The 22,053-nt window shown below is 42.3% G+C and overlaps 2 protein-coding genes across 9 annotated transcripts in view; one reads left to right on the forward strand and one right to left on the reverse strand.

Annotated features, from left to right (window-relative positions):
* Positions 1-5: 5 nt before the first annotated feature.
* Positions 6-15,887, reverse strand: HARBI1 (harbinger transposase derived 1). Its single transcript, XM_088843288.1, has 3 exons — positions 15,778-15,887; positions 14,000-14,816; positions 6-7,434 (listed from the first exon to the last, which is right to left on the reverse strand). The coding sequence occupies exons 2-3, from the start codon at positions 14,667-14,669 to the stop codon at positions 7,055-7,057; spliced, it is 1,050 nt and encodes a 349-aa protein (XP_088699414.1). The 5' UTR covers positions 14,670-14,816; positions 15,778-15,887; the 3' UTR covers positions 6-7,054.
* Positions 15,888-16,219: 332 nt separating this feature from the next.
* The window catches only part of ATG13 (autophagy related 13), a 47,612-nt gene continuing 41,778 nt past the window's right edge, over positions 16,220-22,053 (forward strand). For 4 of the 8 annotated variants that reach the window (XM_055423959.2, XM_055423964.2, XM_055423967.2 and 1 more), the window contains exons 1-2: positions 16,220-16,567; positions 16,928-17,041. The gene's annotated coding sequence lies outside the window, so the exon portion shown is untranslated. Of the gene's footprint in view, positions 16,682-16,927; positions 17,042-22,053 lie in introns of all 8 variants that reach the window. The other 4 variants (XM_055423960.2, XM_055423961.2, XM_055423962.2 and 1 more) reach the window with 4 other exon arrangements.

A 22,053-nucleotide genomic window follows, 5' to 3' on the forward strand; every position in this document is an offset into this window, starting at 1 on the left:
TGGCTTGCCATTGCCTTCTCCCCCGCGACTTTGTTACTTAACTGTAATTCAGCGACTACCTTATGGACTCTCAACAGCATTTATCCCACCTGAGCCAATTTGACCTTATTGGTCAAAAAAAAAAGATTAGATAGGTAGATAGATAGAGATTTAACAGAGGCACAGAGAGAATCCAGGCTGAGGAACAAATAATCTCTTTTCAAGCTCCAATTAGCTCCCATAAGCATAGCAAAGATGGGAACGTTCATGGTTGTGCAGTCTGATCTTACGGCCCGAAATATAATACACATACTGCTTTTATTTTATTCCAAAGGCCTAGAACCACAGCTGTGCTTCTTAATAATACATAATAACCAATAGTCTCTTTGGGTTCTAAACTCAACAAAGTGTTGAGGCCACAACTATGGCCTTTTTTTGAACTCTCTTAGTAGACAGACTAACATGGTCAGCACAAATATGGTAATATGTTTATCCCAAGCATAATTTAATAAATCATATAGATCAGCACACTATGGATTACCAACTGTGAACAATAATAGTTTATCTTACCCTCCTTAGGTGTAAAAAGAAAAGACAGTCCCAGCCCTTATTAAAGAGTATATAATCCAGTCAAAATGAAAGTGCACATACTTATAGCATTAGCTTTATTTACAATTTACAATTTTCTGTAATTTTTAAAAAATCCTTTAAATGCATGAAACTAAGGGGCAATTCATATATATATATATATATATAAAATGCATGATAAGACCAGCATCCAAAATATGAGGACAAAACGCTTTATTGTCTATCATTGTTTTAGAGGACTTTTCAAATGAGTAACTATTTTAGCAACATTTATAAAGGCCTAAAACAAAAGAATGTGATCATCTTCCAAAACAAAAAGTTTTAATTTATTCATATTCCCATGAAGTCCTTGGATATATCCTATAATAATTTTTTCTATTTTATTTATTCCTTTCGACCTCACCATGTGGTTTGAGGGATTTTAGTTCCTCAATCTGGGATTGAACCCAAGCCATGGTGGTGAAAGCGTGGAGTCCTAACCACTAGAGGGCCGGGGAATGCCTCTACATAATTTTTGTTTAATTTAAGCAGAGATACAATAGCATTATTGTTTTGCATTGTATCATTTCCCTATTAAAGCCTTTAATAGTTTTTACTTGAAACGATTGCACAATATTCTGTTGAGAAGATTTACTGACCATGCTCCACATTTTTAATATGTATGTTACTTCCATTTTCCCTGTAATTGCATCTCCTGCAAAGAGGCAGTTACAATCTTATTACTTATGATTAGGACTTACTACACATGGCACCCCACTCCAGTACTCTTGCCTGGAAAATCCCATGGATGGAGAAGCCTGGTAGGCTGCAGTCCATGGGGTCGCAAAGCGACCCGACTGAGCAACTTCACTTTCACACTTAAACAAAAAGAGCAAGGAAACAAGGCAGAGGTTTATTTCTCTGTCATGTAAAAGAAATCCAGAGATGCACAACCTACAGTAAGGTGCGACCACTCAGCATCGGGGATCAGGCTTCTATCTTATTGCTGTGACATCTTCAATAAGTGGTTTTCATCTTAGGTCCAAGACAGCTGCTCAAGCTCTAGTTATCATGTCTACATTCCAAGCAGCAGGAAGCTCAAAGAGGAAAGGCATGTCTCCTAGCCATAAGGACACATCTTGAAAATAGCACAGGACATTTCCACTTACATTCCACTGGCCAAAATAGAGTCACATAACCACACCTAACTAGGAATCTGTCTTTACCCTGGGAAGCCATGTACCCATGAAAAGTCAGGGGCAAGAGGACCCTGGAGAAGAAAATGACAACCCACTCCAGTACTCTTGGCCTGGAAAAATCCTATGGACAGAGGATCCTGGTGGGTTACAGTCCATAGGGTTGCAAAAGAGTTGGACTCGACTTAGCAACTAAACAACAATAAGCAGTCTCTGCCAAGTTCCTGGAGCAAGTTGACTAGCAGGCAAATTAAACTTTTTTTGCTGTTATCTCAGGGCTGGGTGGAGAAGGAAATGGCAACCCACTCCAGTGTTCTTGCCTGGAGAATCCCAGGGAAGGGGGAGCCTGGTGGGCTTCCGCCTGTGGGGTCACACAGAGTCGGACACGACTGAAGTGACTTAGCAGCAGGAGCAGACTGAAGTGACTTAGCAGCAGGAGCAGGGCTGGGTATCTACTCCGAGAATACATGCTTTAGAGAAGCTTCTTTCTTGGAGAGGCTTGTGGGGCTTAAGTATCTGAAGCCACAGCCCACACTCAAACTTGACCTATGCAATGACTTTATTTTGAAACCTTGATTTCAATGAGGAAAACTAAACAAACTAATTTCAAGGCAATAGGAAGCTTTGCCTATTGCTTTTCCAATCTGGAGACTTTTATTTTGGGAAAAACACTTGAAGGCTATGCAAATATAAATCTAAAATCCACATCTGAAAATGCAGATGTTTGAGAAGCTGAGGCTAGACTTCTCTGTGAAACCAGGGAAAACGGTTTTTATTCTGCAGGCAGAGCTGCATCTTTACAGAAAAATTTCGTTAGAGAAACTGTTTCAAGTGTGACAATAAACCACTACTTATTCTTATCAAGTCTACTGGGGCACAAGAGAAGATAACAGAAGAGCCGGAACTGAAACCCTCAAACCTACAGAAACCTTCTCACGCTGGAGGGAGACCTGAAAAAAGAAGCCAGATCATCCTGGGATACATAACACAGATACCTTCAACTTGGTGTTAAAATCAACGACTCATTATTATGTTGATTGTTCATTATTGTATCCTGGTGGGAGTCTTCTGGAGGAGTCACCCCCTTGAAAGTAAGAGGAGGCTTCCCCTGAAGTAGGGTGACCAACTGTCCCGGTTTGCTAAGGACTAAAGAGTTTCCCAGGACACAGCATTTCAGCACTAAAACCAAGATAACAGAGGGCAAACCAGGAGAGCTGGTCACCCTAAGAATAAACAAAGCCGCTGTCAATTGTGTGGAAAAATTTGGAAAGACTAAACCAGAAATGGGGACTGGTACTTATTGACCTTGGGGGAACTGCTTGTGATAAAGGGTGAGGGGAAGGGACAGGAGAGAAGGGGAGGAGACTGTTCCTTATGTTGCTCTGGGCTTTGAGAAATTTAACACACTGGGTGGTAGGAATCAAGTCTGAAGCTAGGGTGAGATAACTCTGCAGCAGTACCACAAGTCATCTTATTAGGAAGCCCAGAAAGAGGGGGCTTCCCAGGTGGCTCAGTGGTAAAGAATCCGCCTGCCAAGTAGGAGATGCACGTTAGATTCCCGGGTCAAAATGGTGAGCCAGTCGGAGGCTCTGCTGTTGCAATCCTATTCTGTTCTTTTGTCCTCTGGTCTCATGGCACCTTGGGATAATGTACACACTGCAAGCTGGACAGTAAAGGTAGAAGCAGTGTAGCGATGGAGGAGCTGCCAGGGACAGGAGAGTTCCCAGAACAACTAACCATTCACAAAACAAAAGGAGGCTTTTCCTTCTCTGGGATTATTTCAGTTCAGTTCAGTTCAATCACTCAGTTGTGTCCGACTCTTTGCAACCCCATAAATCGCAGCACACCAGGCCTCCCTGTTCATCACCAACTCCCGGAGTTCACCCAAACTCATGTCCATCGAGTCGGTGATGCCATCCAGCCATCTCATATAGGATCAATTTCTAGTAGTGGAATTAGTCAATGGGCTGAAATATATGAACATTTTAAGTCTCTAGAATGGCACCAAGCTCAGTCCTTCTATAAAGACAGCAGTATATGTAAAGGCTGCTGCTGCTGCTGCTGCGTCGCTTCAGTCGTGTCCAACTCTGTGCAACCCCATAGATGGCAGCCCACCAGGCTCCGCTGTCCCTGGGATTCTCCAGGCAAGAACACTGGAGTGGGTTGCCATTTCCTTCTCCAATGTAAAGGCTAGATAGTCTCAACAGTTTGAAACTAAATGTTTTGCTGGGCAAACATGGAGATTCCTTTCCAAAGGACTTTGAAATTTACCATCCTATGATTTCAAGGTCTAGTTTGCTTGTACCATATAATATCAGGGGATCTCATATCTCCTATTCGTTTATCACGAAGTGGGATCTTAGATGGTAGCCACATTCAAAAAAAAAAAAAAAGCCTGTGAATTTTATGTGTAGATACCTGGAGTGTCCCCAGGCTTCAACTCATATTTTCTCTTCCTTTCTGCACTGCCATTCTTACTTAATGCTGAGTCCATGATCTCTTATACTCACAATTTTGTAAAATCCAGGTGGGATCTAGGGAGCAAAAGAGCCCCGAGGATATGGGCATGCACCATGGTTAAAACCCCTCTTTCTTATTTGCTTGACTTCCTCTTAACTTCCCCTTCATTGGCTAGGGAAATCAGCAGTTGAGCTTAGTTCTTGAGTTTTCAGTTTATTATTTCAAGTAGGGATATAATCATAGTATGTCTATTCTCTATCTAGCCTCTATTTTACTCCTTATCTCTTATACTATTTCATATCTGATTCCATTAAGATCGTGACTTGTTTCTTTGTTCCTAAATTAGATGAACTTGCTATAGATCCTTTATAGTCCAGGGAAGGAGCTCCATCTCTGCTTAGTTCATTTTAAACTAAGAATATGCTCATGCTCCCTCGTTTGTATCATTTGGAACTGGTAAACTGATGGTGACCCAATATTGTAGTTTTTCCTTAGTATAACCTGAGACTTCTGCTGTTTTGGAACAGCTAAGGGCAAATCTGGAAGATTCTCAGGTTGGCCAGATGGAATCATCGATGGGAAGATGAAGCTTACATAAGACAGGCAAAATCCTTGACTCTTTCCCAAAGCTATACCATGAAGACACTATATATCCACAATAACGCCCTCAAGAGATGACTTCTCAGGCACTTATAAAAAGCTCCTATGAGCAAACCCTTGGTAATGTGGAAATACAGATCCTGATCCCTCCCCTAGATCATTTTGGGTAAAGTATAACTATGGACTGAAAAAAACCCTGGCCTATAGAAATCCAGATCCAAAGGAGATGAAAGGAATAGATTTGAATAGTTGCTCGGTGGAATTATTAGGGAATGAAATGCTCCTGGGGAAAAACACTGCCAGCCAATGTTTAGTCTGTTAGCACTCAGAAATTACCTTTGGTGTGCAAGTAACAGACTTGAAATTGCTAATGAAATCTCCCCAAGACTGTTCTTCCCATTGAGGCTTCCTGTCACCAACTAATGAGTTAAGTTGTAAAAAACCCAATTTTCCCTTAATGTAGTTTTTGAAGGCTAAAAGGATAGGCACTTTTCAAGATTACACTCCACCTTGCCACTTAACATGCACAGGTGGCAGTAAGCCTTTCCTCTTGCAATATTCATAATGGAACCAAAACTTTATAGGGAAAAATACCCATCTCAGGAAACTTGGAAAGACTGAGAGTTAAAATATTGGCTTATGAGGCAGACAAAGCAAGCCTGGGTCACAAGTTAAAACTTCACGAAGGAAAAAAAAAAAAATAACCAGGCACCTCTATTTCATAATCAATAGAACTAAAGTTTCCAGTCTCCTCTTCCTTGTCCACTCCCAGCTCAATGAGATCACTGTACTTGTCAAGCTCCAACCTCCTGCCAAATGGACCCACTCTTTATAGAGTAGGATGGTGATGGGAAATAGCATTTGCAGTAGAAATAAACAGCAGATAATAATCCATAATTGTTTTTAATCTTGAGGCTGAGTCACCCTCGATTTATTTCCAAATTTCTTCTTCATCAGCTGTTCATTTCTTTACTTTGAAAATCACCAGATTAACACTGCCAGAGGCAGGTAGGAAAAGATCCAAGAGGACAATTCAGAGTGATCACATGGTGAGTGACTGAGAAACTGGGAACAAAACAAACCTCAGGAAAGTCTCTTTTTTGTCCCAGCAAAGGCACCAATGTGTGAACCTAATTCACACTTTCATTATTCCAATCGGGTTATTTTTGTATCAGTATAATTTTAGAATAAGACTTGGTGGGTGATTATTTATTTCCTGAGAAATTCTGTCCATCACTTTGCACACAAGATAATTCAAGTAGATCTAACTTCAAAATTAATTTCAAATCAAGAAATTATATCCCTTTTACCTCTTTTTTTCTTAATACTTTCATGCCTTTATTCCCTAAACTTTCCTTCTGAACAAGGAACTTCAAAGCAGAATGGCCAAACGGACATTCTAACGTTCTGACCATAAGAAATGTGATCCATTTAGATGGGGGCTGTCTAAACCTGGGTGAATCTCCTTTGCCCGTCAATCTATCAGGGTCTTTAGATCCTCTGTAAAAGTGTAAGCTTTCTGTTTTATCTATATTTGACTTGTCTTTTTTAAGCTGATTGAATTCCTAAACCCACTTAGCCTTTAGCGCCTACTCAGGGTTGGAAGTGGGAGATTGGAGTCCAGATGTTCTCCCTGGGAGCTAGGTCCAAGTCAGCTCAATTACTGCAGACAGATTAAGATGGAGGTTTCAGACTGTCCCTCACAGCCTCTTAAAAACGCATACTGCAAACTCAGATTAGTAGCCATTTACTTACATCAAAAGACCATTCCCCAGCCGAAAATCACTCTTCACACTTGCCTCATATTATGTCTACATAAGTAGGAAATCAGAAAAGCTAAAATACCATCCAAATAATTCAGGACAAATATTGCTTTCTTTTGAAATCTCTAGATAACTGCAACAAACAAAGTGTTCTGTCTGGCTAGATGCTGTTTTCCTCTTTGATTCTGTAAGCATGATATAAATGTCTACAACCAAGGAACTTTCAAATGAGTGAATGGCGCTAACCTGGTGTTCAGTGCATAGCAGGGAACTGTTGGTCTTGGGGGTTCCTGTTTAGTTAATAAATTTGCAAACAAATCAAGATATTCTGGTGTTGACCCAACCCCTCTAAAACGTGCAGATTATGTATCAGTTTGTGACAAGCGTCCACACACTCAGTCATGCTAGATGATGGGACTGTGGAGGGGACACTGAGAGGGGAAGTTTGTCACAGCTAGTGGAAAGCCTCCCTCCTCCCCACCTTCCACATTAGCTGAAGTGAGTGAGCATCAGCTCCTGACGGATGCGATCAGCCTCCAGGTCCAAGGACTCCATGTGCTCATACTCCTCCTCGGGGGGCTGTTCCACCGGGCCGGTCACTGGAGAGGACCACACATCCATCCCGTGCTCCAGGGAGATGTTGTGGAGGACACAGCAGGCCAGGATGATGTGGCTGGACTTCTCTGGGGAGTACTGCAGTGCCCCCTTGGATCCATCCAGGCAGCGGAATCGGGAGCAGAGCGTTCGGAAGGTTTTCTCAATCACACTGTGAGTTGCGGAATGGGCCATGTTATAGCGATATTCAGCTGGAGTTTCAGGAATGTGAAGTGGGGTCATGAGCCAGGTGCGGAGAAAGAAGGAACTGTCACCTGTGGGGAAGGCCCAAAGAAATCACAGACATTTATAACTGGAATACAAACAAAAAAAGAGAAGCCAGGTGCATATACAGAGAACGGACAAGAATATGTAACTGTTTCTGGAGCCAAAGCAGAGCAGGGAAACAGAGAGGGAAATGCTGTGATATAGAGAAGGCATGCCCATGTCATGAGCAGGAAGACAGGCGTCTTGGCTGGGAATACCCTCAGTTAAAACCAACAGGGAAAAAAAGCTGACATGGCTAAAGAAAGCTAAGTCTGACGGAATGTGGGACGGAGGTGAAAGCATTGTTGCTGCTGCTGCTAGTCGCTTTAGTCATGTCCGACTCTGTGCGACCCCATAGATGGTAGCCCACCAGGCTCCCCCGTCCCTAGGATTCTCCAGGCAAGAACACTGGAGTGGGTTGCCATTGCCGTCCCTGGGTGAAAGCACTAGAGCAAATGAAATTCTTGAATATTCTTTTTTTCTCTTTTTGGCCATGATATGTGGCTTATGAGATCCTAGTTCCCCGACCAGGGATTGAACCTGGGCCCCCAGCAGCAGAAGCACGGACTCCTAACCACTGGACTGCCAGACGATTCCAAGATTTTCTAAATTCAGAGATATTGTTCTTTAATAAAAAGCTAGTAGAAACTATCACATAGCAGGCCAATCTTTAAAACCTCCGGGGACTTCCCTGGTGGTCCAGTGACTAAGACTCTGCACTCCCAATGCAGGGGGACCGGGTTTGATCTGTGGTCAGGGAACTAGATCCCACTTGCCACCACTAAGGGTTTGCATGCCACAACTAAAGGTCCCCGAGCTGCAACTGAGATCCAGAGCAGCCAGATAAATAAATAAAGTGAAATCTCTAGAGCGAGAGTGCAAGAGAGAAATGGGAAGTTCTGCCAGAAGACCTCAAAACAGTTGTGAGGAAAAAAATCTCTAACTTTACCATTAAAATGTCAGGTCTGAAGGCACTACCAGGGGATTTCAGAGGATTTTATAGACAATAATCATTCATTCTTCCAGTGCTAAGAAGAATAAAAGTGCCAGCAGAGATGAGAAGTCAGGTGTTCTGCCAACCTAGAAATTACACTCATTAGAACCACACCTTTGTAACAGAGGAACTGGTAGAATTTCACATTAACAAGGAAAGCATAAATATAATGATGCAAATAGTAACAGTCAGGAATAGGGAGGCAAAATCAGAAGTCAATTAAAATAATAAGCACAAGGCATTTCCTTTAAATGACTTCTATATCAACGATCCTGGGAAGTACTAAAAACAAAACTGGTGTGCAATGTCCTATTACAACAGCACAATGTTTCTACAATGTTTACTTGTCTTGATTCACTAAATTTGGAAGGTGAAATGTCTCAGATAGAAGAACAAACCCTTAGAAATTTGAGACAAACAGACCTAAGGAATACCAGCTTGCATACTTGCTGTGTCCCTCACCCACCATCAATTTCAGTAAATAGTTTGGACTGTTCAGAGAGTGCAAGGCACTGTTCCAAATATATAGAACTCCTTTCTTTTAGGAGCTTACATTTCCAAGAACTGGGTTAACTTTAAATGCAGTTTTTTAACTAAAAACATTGCTGAGATATTGACATGTAACACTGTATTAGTTTTAGGTAGACTGGAATAACCTTTTATTTATTTACTTATAGCTGCACTGGGGCCTCACGGACAGGCACCGGCTTTCTCTAGATGTGGTTAGCAGAGGCTGCTCTCTAGTTGTGGCGTATGAGCTTCTCATTGCAGTGGCTTCTCTTGTTGCGAAGCCCTGGCCCTAGGCACGAGGGCTTCAGTCGTTCTGGTTCACGGGCTCTAGAGCATAGGCTCAATAGTTGTGTCACGCGGGTTTAGTTGCTCTGTGGCATGTGGAATTTCCCTGGATTAGGGATCAAACCCATGTTTCCTACGTTGGCAGCTGGATTCTTTACCACTGAGCCACCAGGGAAGCCCCTGGATTAACTTTAAGTATCTGAGATATCAAATATTTTCAAATTGTATATTTAGCTGAATTTTTTCCTAAGTACAACCTTCTTCAATTGAACTTGTCCCTACTAAATACTGTATATAAGAAACTGATATTGTAAGTCATAATGAAAATAATATCTTTTGACACTGAATACCTACTATGTAGTAGGCATCGTATTCTCTTTTTTCCAATCCCAGCTCTGCCTGGCAGATATTATTGAATTCATTTTATAAATGAGAAAATAAAAATATATGTCAGCCATCCTATGATCTGTCAAGCACAGGAAGAGGAAGAAGCTAGTCAACTAAATGCTAATAATGTCAGACTCAGAGTCACTAAAACAATAATAATGGTATAATGCTGCAAGAGACAATTAAAAAACATTTAAGATGGATGTTGAGGGACTTCCCTGGCAGTCCAGTGGTTAGGACTCTGTGTTTCCAAGACTGGGGGAATGTGGGTTTGATCCCTGGTCAGGGCACTAAGATCCCACATGCCTCGTGGACAACAAATAAAAGATGAATGTGAAAACACAGAGATTTTAAATATTTGTTAAATGTTGCTCTAAGAAACAGTGTGAGCTATAATTGGGTAAACATACAAGACCAGCTAGTTAGTGGTGACCTTTTATAAAACGCCCCATCACCATTGACTGGTTATAATCCAGACAGACAGACACTCAGGAGGGGATTAAGATCAGAATTGCTAAACAGATTATAATTGCTTATATGATCAGTCATCCAAGAGACATTCTGGCAGAGCTCATCCGAAGCTGCTTAACAAGACTAGGTCAACAGCTGAAGGAATAGCTCAGGTTGAACTGTGTGTAGGAGCAGGTACATTTAGAGAAGAGGAATTAGCTGATGCCCTCTGAAGGGGCAGACAGAATGACATGAAGGGATGACACCCAAGGTGAAAATATGCTCAACAAACAAACAAACAAAACCCAAGGGGGAATCACAGTTAGTTCTAGGTTTAGCAAATCTAGAACCACACTACAAATCTGATGGTGTACTTAAGATACAATCAGCCATCTTATCTTTTTTTTCAACATCTCGTCATTCCTCAGAATCCTGCCAGTTTTCCCTACATGTCCAGACCAGTGTTTTCCAACCATCTATTCATTACAAAAAATTTGGGGCACCTGTTAAAAATGATCTGATTTTTTTCTTGAAGAATCTCATTTCTGAAGTTTGAAGTGGGTCCCTTTATTTTAAACAAATTTCCCAGATACGGGACTTCCCTGGTGGTCCAGTGGTTAAGAATTCCCCTTGCAATGCAAGGGATAAGGGTTCGATCCTCGGTTGGGGAACTAAGATCCCACATGCTGAGGGGAAGCCTGTGCACTGTTACAATTCAGCTGGTACTCTGGAGCCCATGCTCCACCACTAGAGAACAGACCACGTGCCCCGTGCCTCAACTAAGACTTGACACAGCCAAAAATAAATAAATACATTTTTAAAATTCCCCAGATAACTCTTTTTGATCTCGAAAAATAGTGAAACACTACACTAGTTCACATGTTTTCAAACTAGTTTGCCTGTTACAGCTCATGGAGGCTTTTCAAAGGGTCTGTGCTAGAACTGAGGATACCAAAGGAATTAATTTTCATAGCATCAAATTCTGTGGGTATACTTCCCTGGCATCATTAGTGTCTAGCATGTGCCCTGGTACCAAAACTGGCCTTAATAAACATTTGTTAAGTGTGGTTGCAATGTTTCCATCTCTCCCACTTCTACTCTTTATGTCAAGAGGGGAATCAGAAAAATACATAAAAATTTGTCCAAATTTTTACTTATTTTCAACTATGTCCTGTAAACAACTGAAAAACTACTTTAAAGTCATAATTCCAACTGAACCTGGGGTCCCCAATTGTGAAGGAAAAGAAAATCAGTAATTGGTACATGACCTTGAAGTCCTAGCAAAAAGACCATTTGCCAAATAGAGTAACTCCTCATATGATTCATTCTAAAAAAATAAACACAAATGACACAGATGTTCTGTGCCTTAATTTTCTCTTCTGTGAAAATGCTGACATTAGTATATAACTCCTTACAAGTTTTTATAAGGATTAAGTGAGATAATCCAAGGCAAAGTACTTATAAGATTGCCTGACTAACTTGGAAGTGCTCAGTCATTTCTAGCTGGCTTTAGAGTTAGGGTACCCAGGTGATGTCACAAGAAATCAGCTTGGAACCCAAGTACTTCCCCAGCTGTAGAAGAATAAGCTGGATGAGACATTTGCACAGTCTTTCCTTCACTTCTTGGTATGAGTTGTATGAAAATAGAATTTAAAAATTCAGAGTAGGCAAAAGGCGGGATTAAGACAAACATCCAGTAGGGTAATAAGAAGGTGATGCACTGTCAACAGCGTGTAGAAGCAACAACTGAAGAAAACCAGTTAAGTTCCAAGATGTAACCCATGGTGCCCCAGCAGCTCTAAACCAGTCAGTGCGACAGCAGTCTCTTTTCACCTGGAATGGGGGAAGGGTTCCTTTTCTTTTTTTGACCACCTTGTCAGGCATGTGGGATCTTATTTCTCTGACCAGGGATCAAACCTGAATCCCAAGTGTTGGAAGCACAGAATCTTAACCACTGGACTTCTGGGAAAGTCCCAAGGGGAGGTTTTCTTTAACTGTCAGTAAGCACATTATTCTAAAGGAGATCAGTCCTGGGTGTTCATTGGAAGGACTGATGCTAAAGCTGAAGCTTCAATACTTCGGCCACCTCATGCGACGAGGTGACTCACTGGAAAAGACTCTGATGCTGGGAGGGATTGGGGGCAGGAGGAGAAGGGGACGACAGAGAATGAGACGGCTGGATGGCATCACCGACTCAATGGAGGTGAGTTTGAGTGAACTCCGGGAGTTGGTGATGGACAGGGAGGCCTAGTGTGCTGTGATTCATGGGGTCGCAAAGAGTCAGACACGACTGAGTGACTGAACTGAACTGAACTGAAGCACATTAAAGAAAAAAAAAAATTCCTGAGCATCTATCACATGTGAAACACCGTGTAATGAGCATGTGCAGTGCAGACTGGCCTAAATAAACCAGGTTAAGATTCATGGTCTTGAAAGAGAGGTCTTTTGATGCTTAATGTGCTCCTTCATCTCTCACATATGTTGCATACAAGATAACCCCTGTCTTGTTGCTCACAAAAGAGCAGTGCTTTAAAAATAAAACAAAAAGAAAGCTGCCACGCTTGAGGGTTTCATCACTGCTAACAAACTGTATTCCTCTCAGCTCTACAGTCACATTGGTTTGCTTCGTCGTACTGAATGGGTTCTTGTTCTACTCAGATCATTAAACCTGGCTTTCCGAGGGCACTTAAGCAGGCAGGTCTATGAAGTGAGTTTCCATAAGAACTGTGTAAACGCACTGCCTACTATCATTTTCATATGAACATCATGCTGACAGTCACCGATGGCAAAAAGAATACATGTGCACAATACTTCAGAGTGAACTTCCATATATATTCCCTATTCCTAACAATAGAAATTACTGCCCTTAGCATTACTTTCACTATTTTACAGATGATAAAAATGAAGGCTTTGGGACTTCCCTAGTGGTCCAGGGGTTAAGACTCCATGCTCCCAATGCACGGGACCCAGGTTCGATCCCTGGTCAGGCAACTAGATCCCACACGCCTCAACAAAGATTCCATGTACTGCAACTAAGACTGGTGCAGCCAAATAAATTCTAAAAAGTTAAGGCTCAATTGTATGAAGGTACTATATTTAACCAGATCTGCACCAATAAGTACTTTGGCTTTATTTAAGGGGAATTGTTGTTGTTGCTACTGTTGTGACTACAAAATACTGTTGTGATGCAAGTTCCTGTGTGTCACTTTGTTTTACATATTTCTGAACATGTACCTCCAAGATAAATTCTTAGAAGAACTGAGTCAAAACATGTTTTTAAATGTTAGTGTTTGGGACTTCCCTGGTGGTCCAGTGGTTTAGAATCCACCCTCCAATGCTGGGAACTCAGGCTCAATCCCTGGTCCAGAAACTAAGATCTCATGTGCCGAGGGGCAACTAAGCCCACATGCAGCAACTCCAGAGAAGGCCCTGCACCTAGAGAAGCCCTCACACTGCAAGGAAGAGCCTGTATGCCCCAACTAAGACCCCACACAGCCAAATAAATAGATAATTTTTTAAAATGTTACTGTGTCTTTTAAATGTTGATTTTAAAAAATTAGGGCTCAGAGAGTTCTCATCCGAGGTCGTGCTGAAAAGAGAACAGAACTGAGACTCAGGTCTATGTTCAGTTCAGTCGCTCAGTCGTGTCCGACTCTCCGTGACCCCATGAATCACAGCACGCCAGGCCTCCCTGTCCCTCACCAACTCCCGGAGTACACTCAAACTCATGTCCACAGAGTCGGTGATGCCATCCAGCCATCTCATTCTCTGTCGTCCCCTTCTCCTCCCGCCCCCAACCTTTCCCAGCATCAGAGTCTTTTCCAGTGAGTCAACTCGTCGCGTGAGGTGGCCAAAGTATTGCAGTTTCAGCTTCACCATATTTCATTCTACTGTCCCAAGTATCTTTTCACTATCTACAGAATGAAGCATTTATACCTCAGACTTACCAAGAAGCCAGCTCTCTTTGTGCATCCCAGCTTCAAACTGACTGCTGAGAGAAGACTGCTGTAGCACAACACAGTCTTGGAGGCTTCCTGGCCAGCTTGTCTCCACAGTCATCAGTGCCCCTCTGATGTCACACACCATCAGGCAATTTAAAGAATGAAGACCTTTACGGTTCACATAGGAAAGGTCTTCAGCATTTGGTGCCTTGATTGCTACATGCATACAGTCAACTACCCCTATGACCCCTGGTATCCCTGCCAACCCGTAGAATTCATCCTTCAGAGCCTGCACAGAGGCTTCATCAGCTGGAAAGTGGATGAACTGCGAAGCTCTTTCCACAAGCGCTTCGGTGACGTTGGCAACACATCGACTCATAGATGCCTGACTGATTCCAATAGCATCTCCCATCCGAGTCTGGAAGGAACCTGAGGTATAGAAGCCCAGTGCTGCAAGGATCTGTGTCTCTGGGCTAATAGCCCTGGATCTCTGAGTAGGTCTAGAAAGGCTCGCCCCCAAGAGCTCCACCAAGTAATAAATGAACTGTCGTGGAAACCCATACATGGACATCAAGTATTCATCCGTCACATCATCCAGCTTAAAGCGGTCCAATGTCCGGTGACCTCGGCCATACAGCAAGAGATCACAGTCAAGTACTGTTATTGGTATAGCCATGGTACATGTAAATGTTGTTTCTTTCCCTCCGCTACTTTTCCTGAACTCTTCCCAGTAAAGATGCCGATGAAAGAAAGTATTTAAGGAAGTGTCAGAATTCAACGGCTAACCGTCATTTAAGTGGCTGTGGTATTTATAATCTTCTCTCTGTAAAGGTTAAACAAAACAAAACAAAAAAAGCAAGACATTAGAAACCCACCAAAGACTTTAAAGTGATTCAAAGGCCACAACAGATTCTTTTCTCAAATTTCCATTTTGTTCAAGCAAAAGGTGCTATAACTGTAACTCTGGGTTTTTCTCCACTAACTCATGACCACAAGACGGGCTTGCTTTGGCTTGGAGAATGGGAGTTGATTACTGGTGGCTCATTTAGTTCCTGCCTGGTACTTGAACTGCCTCCCTCCTAGCTCAGTTGGTAAAGAATCTGCCTGCAAGGCAGGAGACCCAGGTTAAATTCCTGGGTTGCGAAGATCCTCTGGAGAAGGAACTGGCAACCCACTCCAGTATTCTTGCCTGGAGAATCCTATGGACAGAGAAGCCTGGCGGGCTACAGTCCATGGGGTCGCAAGAGTCGGACACGACTTAGCGACTAAACCACCACAACGTGAACTGGCAAGAGCAAAAGGTTAATGGAGGTGATGGCATAATTATTCACAAAGTAAGAGGTCTGCTCCTAAGTAGACAGGCCACGAAGCAGCTGACAGAAGTCGTAACTATTCAGGACAGTGATTAGTCACGGCGGGATTCACAACCCAAACTCCTCTGGCTCCACAGGATAAGTAAGGGGTAAAGAGACGCGGGGCGCTTCAAACCCGTCTAACAGGGAAGAAGGGGGGAAAAAAAAAACCGCCCACGACCCAGGCTGGTCGAGGGAGATTACGTGCTCTTAACAAAAGGCTTTCCCCTCACCCCAAGAAACCCAAATCGTGAGGCTGAGGGCTAGGAAGCAGAGAAGACCAGGCAGGTGGGAAGGAAGGCGCAGAAGAGGAGGCTGGGAGAGCTGGGGGCTGACAGGCGACTCAACCTCAAAGGCTTTGAAAAGCTGACTTAGAAGTGGGTACGGAAGTGTGATGGCCCCGGCCCCAGTCTGCCGAAGCCGCTCACCCACCTCTCCGCGGCTGCCAGGTTACCCGCCACACTCCCCACCCACCGGCGCGGCGCAGCGCGGCGCGGCCCGCCTCCGGAGCCGGCGGCCGAAGACGAGCCGCCACGGCGCTCAGCACAGGCCCCGCCCCTCGCGCAGGCCCCGCCCCTCGCGCCCGCGCCCGCCCCGAGCCGCGTCCTCACTGCTGCGGCCGCCGCGACCTGCGATTCGTGAGCGCACATTCCACACGCGGCCCGAGCGTTCACGCTCTGCCAAGCGCCCTCTCCCCCGTCGCTGTTTGCGCCTTTCTTTTCTGAGACGCTTCAAAAGACCAGGGGGTCAGACTTGCATGGCAAAGAAACCAGTTTTTACGGGCACGTCAAAGAGGAAGAAGGTTAAGTAGGGCATCCAGTTTGTAGCGAAAGTGCGGCTGACGTTAGGTAGCTGAACTTCCCCCGCAGCCCTCTTCCTCCCCCGGCCGTCACCGAAGCGGATGAAAACAAACACTAACGATGGCGGCACCGGGAAGCGACCGGTGGCTGGGCTTAAGGCAGGAGTGATCGCTTGAGCTGTGAGGGGACCCTGGAAGAGCGCCTTGTAGACGAGAGTGCGGCGACTCGCGCAGTCTTGGGAACGAAACTCCCGGGGCCTGCGGGCCACGAGGCTCCCGAGCTGTGAGGTATTATCTGCGACCCGTGCTGTCACTGCGGCTCCGGAGCGCGGAGCCCTCAGCCAGGAGGCGCGGCCGGCCGGCCCCAGGCCCCGGCCTCCGTAATGAGAGCCCCGAGCCGCTCTCTGTGTGGCAGCTTCACAGGTACTCGCTTGAGGAGGGAATACCCCCCGGGTCTGTCAGCGCCCCCGGCTGGGAGGCTCTGGATCTGCGGCCCGTCGGGTACCTCCTGGCGAAGCCGAAGCCTGCTAGCCGTAGGTCAGTCCCCTGAGCTTTCTTTGCGAAGTCGGGTCAGTGTAGGCCCCGTTGGCCCTTGATCATTCCCAGCCCTCACCAAGATCCCCAGAGCTTTTGACTACTTTCTCAGTTCTTTGGGTTAAATCGGAAGGCTTTTTTGGAGGGAATTTGTGGGGCCGTACCTCTGTGGTTGGGTACCAGTATGAAAAAGATAGGTTTTCAGTCAATCAAGATTTGTTGAGTGCCAAATATGTACTCCGCGTGTAGGTGAGGGAGGCTGTTGACTAGTGAAAAAAAGGGACCCAAGGTTCACGACTCTCTTACTGGCAGTGGAACGACCTGTGGAAACCTGCGATCCATTCTCATTAAATAAATCTCTGGGTAAGTTGCCAAGCACCTTCTTGGGATTCATCACTAACTTATCTCAGTTTTCACTTTGCCAGTCAGTTATTTACCAAGTTTTCCTGATCAATTCACTTAGCGTTTCACTTTTAGTATTTCTTCCTCTTCTGGCCATCCCACAGCCAGAGAGAAAGGGGTGGAAGGTGGGGCGGTGGGATGTGGGGTGAGATACGAATGAACGAATATGTGAAGAACAAAAGTACCTATTTTTTCATTATAATTAGTTTAATAAGTTTGAAAGTCCTCTCCTAAGGTGGTAGAGTTTATTGAACACTTCAATGGGAGATGTGCAATAATATAATAAACAACAGATCCTTTCTTTACACTAAATTAACTCCAGGTTATGGTGCATTGTCTTATGTGTTAGTCCTTTTCAAAAAAATATGTGAATATTGTGGCTCCAGCAAAATTATAAGTTTTTCTTTGTTTCTTTCAACTCCATTTTTCAGCTGAGCAGAAGTCTTGGTAAATACTTGTGGAATGGAATCCTGAGTTAGTATTTTTAATACCTAGTGGATGATGAATAAGTGCTAAAGCAAGTGTCATAAATATTGATCTGTATAGTAGAATGTGTGTGGTTAATTCTCCTGCTGTTTTCAAATTGTACCCCTTTGGGTCTAAAGTTAAGACTGCTATGGCAATTTTTGAGATTTATATTTCATGAAAGTTGCAATTACTGTACTTACACCTAACAGTTCCTGTTGTATGTTTGTATTTTTTTCCTTGGGTTGTTATTAAGATCTGCAAAAACTGCAGGTCTGCAGCTATTAAATAATCCAGATTGTATTTTTTTTTTTTTAATTTAAGGCCTAGGAATCAGCTGGACACAGTGCAGTCTTACTATATACACATCCTGGGGTTGTACTGTATGGAGGTAGAGGACAATAATCTCTTTTTCCCATTGTCTTACCTGCTTGCATCTACCCAACTGCCTTAGCTTATGACCTCCATGACCCAGAACAGGGTGTCCATCGTCTAAGATATTAATGTTGAGCTTCCAAAGACCTGATTATACATGAGTGAGTTTTCAAAGATAATTTTAGCTAATCAGAAAATGCACCCACTATACAGCTAATTGCTCTCACTTGATAAGGTTCATTACTGATGTTCTGTGGTTACATTTTGTTCCAGTTGTGGTTGAAGTTACTTATTTTGGAATTTTCATTTGGAGGGAATTTATTTAATCTTAGTAATACCTGGAAATCTCTAAAACTTTATTTTTAAATATTTATTTTACTTTTTAAACACTTTTTACTTGATTATAGAAGAGATGAAAATGACATCATAACACTATGGTTGAAGCACTACTTAGATCACAGAGAATGAAGAGTACACGTAAAAAATTCCTCACTGTTATGACCCTTTATTATTCAACTTCAGTGTTTTTCTTTTTTAATGAAAAAAGGTACAGAAACTCACTGATAAAAAAGACAAGCTATTCAGGTAATATTTTACTTATCATATTGTTTAAGACTCTTTTGACTTGTTTGTTGACTTGAGAGTCTTAAAATATGTATACTAAAAGTTTATGCTTGGAAAAAGCTTACCTAAACTTTGTGTGTGGATGATTTAGAAGTAATTTCCAGTTTTTGGTGATGAGTTGAATAAGGTGAATTTCCATAGGGCACCATCTTTTCTTGCATGGATTTAACAGAGGAGAGGGTTCATGGGGTTTTGATCTTTGCCTCCTCTTTGTTAAATCATAGACAACAATAAAAACGGCAAGTAGTCACTGATGGTATAGTTTTCTTGGGAATTCTCTAGTGGTCCAGTGGTTAGGACTCTGACCTTCCCCTGCAGGAGCCATGGGTTCTGTCCCTAGTGGGGGAACTAAGATCCCTCATGCCATGCAGCAGACAGACAAAAAAAAAAAAAGAAACTTAAAAATTTATGTTTTAAATCTTAAAAGGATTTTAAATCCCTTAAAAGGACTTAAAATTACTTTTAAATTGTTTTTAACTGTGGAGTAAATATGGGCCAGTTTACTAGCAAAATCCCTGAAATGCCAGAGTAAGTGGCACCAAAATTTGTTTTTGCCCTAGTGGTGTCCCCCATATGCCCTTGGTTACAAGCGATGGGATAAGAGGATAAGAGGGAACTTCCCCGGCGATCCAGTGGTTAAGACTGAGCTTCCACTGCAGGGGGCATGGGTTTCATCCCTGGTCGGGAAACTAAGATCCTTCATGCCCTGACACAGCCGAAAAAAATTAATAAGTGAAAGGATAAGATTGTGAATCACTATTACATAGAAAAACAACTAAATTAACATGGAATAGTTAATCTGTCAATAGTATCTTAGTAAAAGTAAAGGTAAATAAAGAATTTATAAGCAACCTAGATGTCCACTGACAGATGAATGGATCAAGTAGTGCTGGTACATATATACAATGGAATATTACTCAGCCATCAAAAGGAATTAATCTATATTAGTTCTAGTGAGGTGAATGAACCTGGAGCCTATTATACAGAGTGAAATAAGTCAAAAATAAATATCATGTATTAATGTATATATATATGGAATGTCGGAGAAGGCAATGGCAAGCCACTCCAGCACTCTTGCCTAGAAAATCCCATGGATGGAGGAGCCTGGTAGGCTGCAGTCCGTGGAGTCGCTAAGGGTCGGACACGACTGAGCGACTTCACTTTCACTTTTCACTTTCCACTTTCACACATTGGAGAAGGAAATGGCAACCCACTCCAGTGTTCTTGCCTGGAGAATCCCAGGGACGGGGGAGCCTGATGGGCTTCCGTCTATGGGGTCACACAGAGTCGGACACGACTGAAGTGACTTAGCAGTGGTGAAATATATACATTACCATGTGTAAAACAGATAGATAATGGAAAGTTGCTGTGCTTAGCCTGGTGCTCTGTGACAACCTAGAGGGGTGGGATGGGGTAGGAGGTGGGAGGGGGAGGTTCAAGAGGGAGGGGACATGTGTATACCCAAGGCTGATTCATGTTTTATGGCAGAAACCACAGCATTCTAAAGCAGTTATCCTCCAATTAAAAATAAATAAAGTATCCTCCAATTATAAGTAAATAACATTTAAAAATATTATGTAAATAAAAAAAGGAATTTATAGAAATGATAACCCAGTATTCTTGTTTTGGAAAATACTGCTTTCACTTTCAACTTTTTTTGTGTGTTTTTATTTTATTTAATTAATTTATTTTTTTATTGGAGGCAAGTTAACATTAATATATTGGTTGGTTTTGCCATACATTGACACGAATCTGCCCCGGGTGTACATGTGTTCCTCCTCTTGAACCCCCCTCCCACTTCCCTCTTCCCCATTATCCTCCCTTCAGGTCATCCCCGTGCACCAGCCCCAAGCATCCTGTATCATGTGTCGAACCTGGACTGGTGATTCATTTCACATATGATAATATACATGCTACAGTGCCATTCTCTCAAATCATCCCACCTTCAGCCTCTCCCACAGGGTCCCAAAGACTGTTCTATACACCTATGTCTCTTTTGCTGTCTTGTATACAGGGTTAAGGTTACCATCTTTCTAAATTCCATATATATGCGTTAGTACACTTTCAACTTTGATTCATACAAATGTAAAAGAAAGAAAGTTAAAAATCATATTATACCTTTCAGGCTTAAGGTTTATCCCCACCCTCACATTCCTTCTGTATTGCCCACAGCTATTAAGTCATTAGAAGATATTATATTGAGAAATACTTGTAGAGGTTTAGAAGTCTTGTTTTAAGTATAAACTTAAGGGGGGTTTTACCCTTTATTTCTGTTGGATTTTTCAAGAAATCAGATATTGGCCTTATTTATTCTTTAGACTAGTTTTTAAATTGTTCATAATTAATCAGACACAGCTTTTATCTTTATTCCCACCTCCCATTTTATGTTGGTTATTTTACTCTGGTTTCTTAAACTGGATACTTATTTGAGGCTTTTGTTTTTTTAGTTTTAAATGCATTTAAGACTGTAAATTTTCTTCTGACTTCTTTGTCTCATTTGTTGTCAAATATTCTTCATTTTGTTAATAGAAATTGAATAGAAATTGTTAATAGAAATAGAAATCAATACAAATGATCTAGAAAGATCTAGAAAGATCATTTGTAACTGGTTTTTATTTCAATATTTATTATAAAAAGATTTCTAATGTATACATAGTTAACTTTTTATTATATTTCTAGTTTGCTTGGAAAGAAAATTTTTTAGATGGTCAAGAACATGATCAATTTATGGTATCCCTTGAACTGAGATCCCTCATGCCACACCGTGCGGCCTAAAAAAATTTTTTTCCATAAAATAAAAACTATGTTAAAAATTAGAAAACATAGAAATTATTTTTTCAGTGATCAATGTTAACTTTTCCCAGTTTTAAGGGCCAGAGATATTATCTGGGATCATTTTTGTATGGTGTCTTGCCAAATTATTCAGCTGTTGCTTTGAAATTATTTGCCTCTTCCTTTCTTTATTGACTGCCTCACCTTAATCCAGTGTTATCACCAACTCTCATCTGGATTACTGGAATGTCTTCCTAGATGGTCTTCATCTCCCCTTCTCTGTAGTCAGATTAATGTCCTAAAATTGTTACCTGTGGAAGAATTTCCATTGACTCCCTCCTGATGTACTGTTAGTCTCTTTTGCCCACTTTTATGTCTTCCCTACTAATCTGGACTGGTGGTACTTACCTAATTTATTTTACTTTACCTCTTTACATGAAAAGTCTCAGCTATATAGTTCCTAATTTGCCTCTCACTCTCTTTTTCCTCTCCCATCTGGGATTCCAGTTACACATATGTTGGACCTTTCCCTGTGTTCTCAGTGTCTCAGATAACCTCACGTATCATTTTGTACCTACTGTCATGATATAACTAAACACCTTAAATAGTGCCCTTTCACTCTCAAAAGTATCCCCAGTTTGTGGTCACTCCGTATCTCTCATACACTTTTCCATCTCTTCCATCCTTTTGTCTCTCTATGCTTTGTTCTGGATATTTTCTTTCAGTCTATATTTCCT

This window comes from Moschus berezovskii, chromosome 14 (assembly GCF_049115385.1).
Source record: "Moschus berezovskii isolate FMDL1 chromosome 14, NW_MosBer_1.0, whole genome shotgun sequence".
NCBI lineage: Eukaryota > Metazoa > Chordata > Mammalia > Artiodactyla > Moschidae > Moschus > Moschus berezovskii.

Excerpts from the sequence above, each read along its gene's own strand:
- HARBI1 (XM_088843288.1), bottom strand. The coding sequence starts at position 14,669 with ATGGCTATACCAATAACAGTACTTGACTGTGATCTCTTGCTGTATGGC. Across the intron at positions 7,435-13,999 it reads CAAAGAGAGCTGGCTTCTTG|GTGACAGTTCCTTCTTTCTC; the intron begins GTAAGTCTGAGG and ends CCTTCCCCACAG.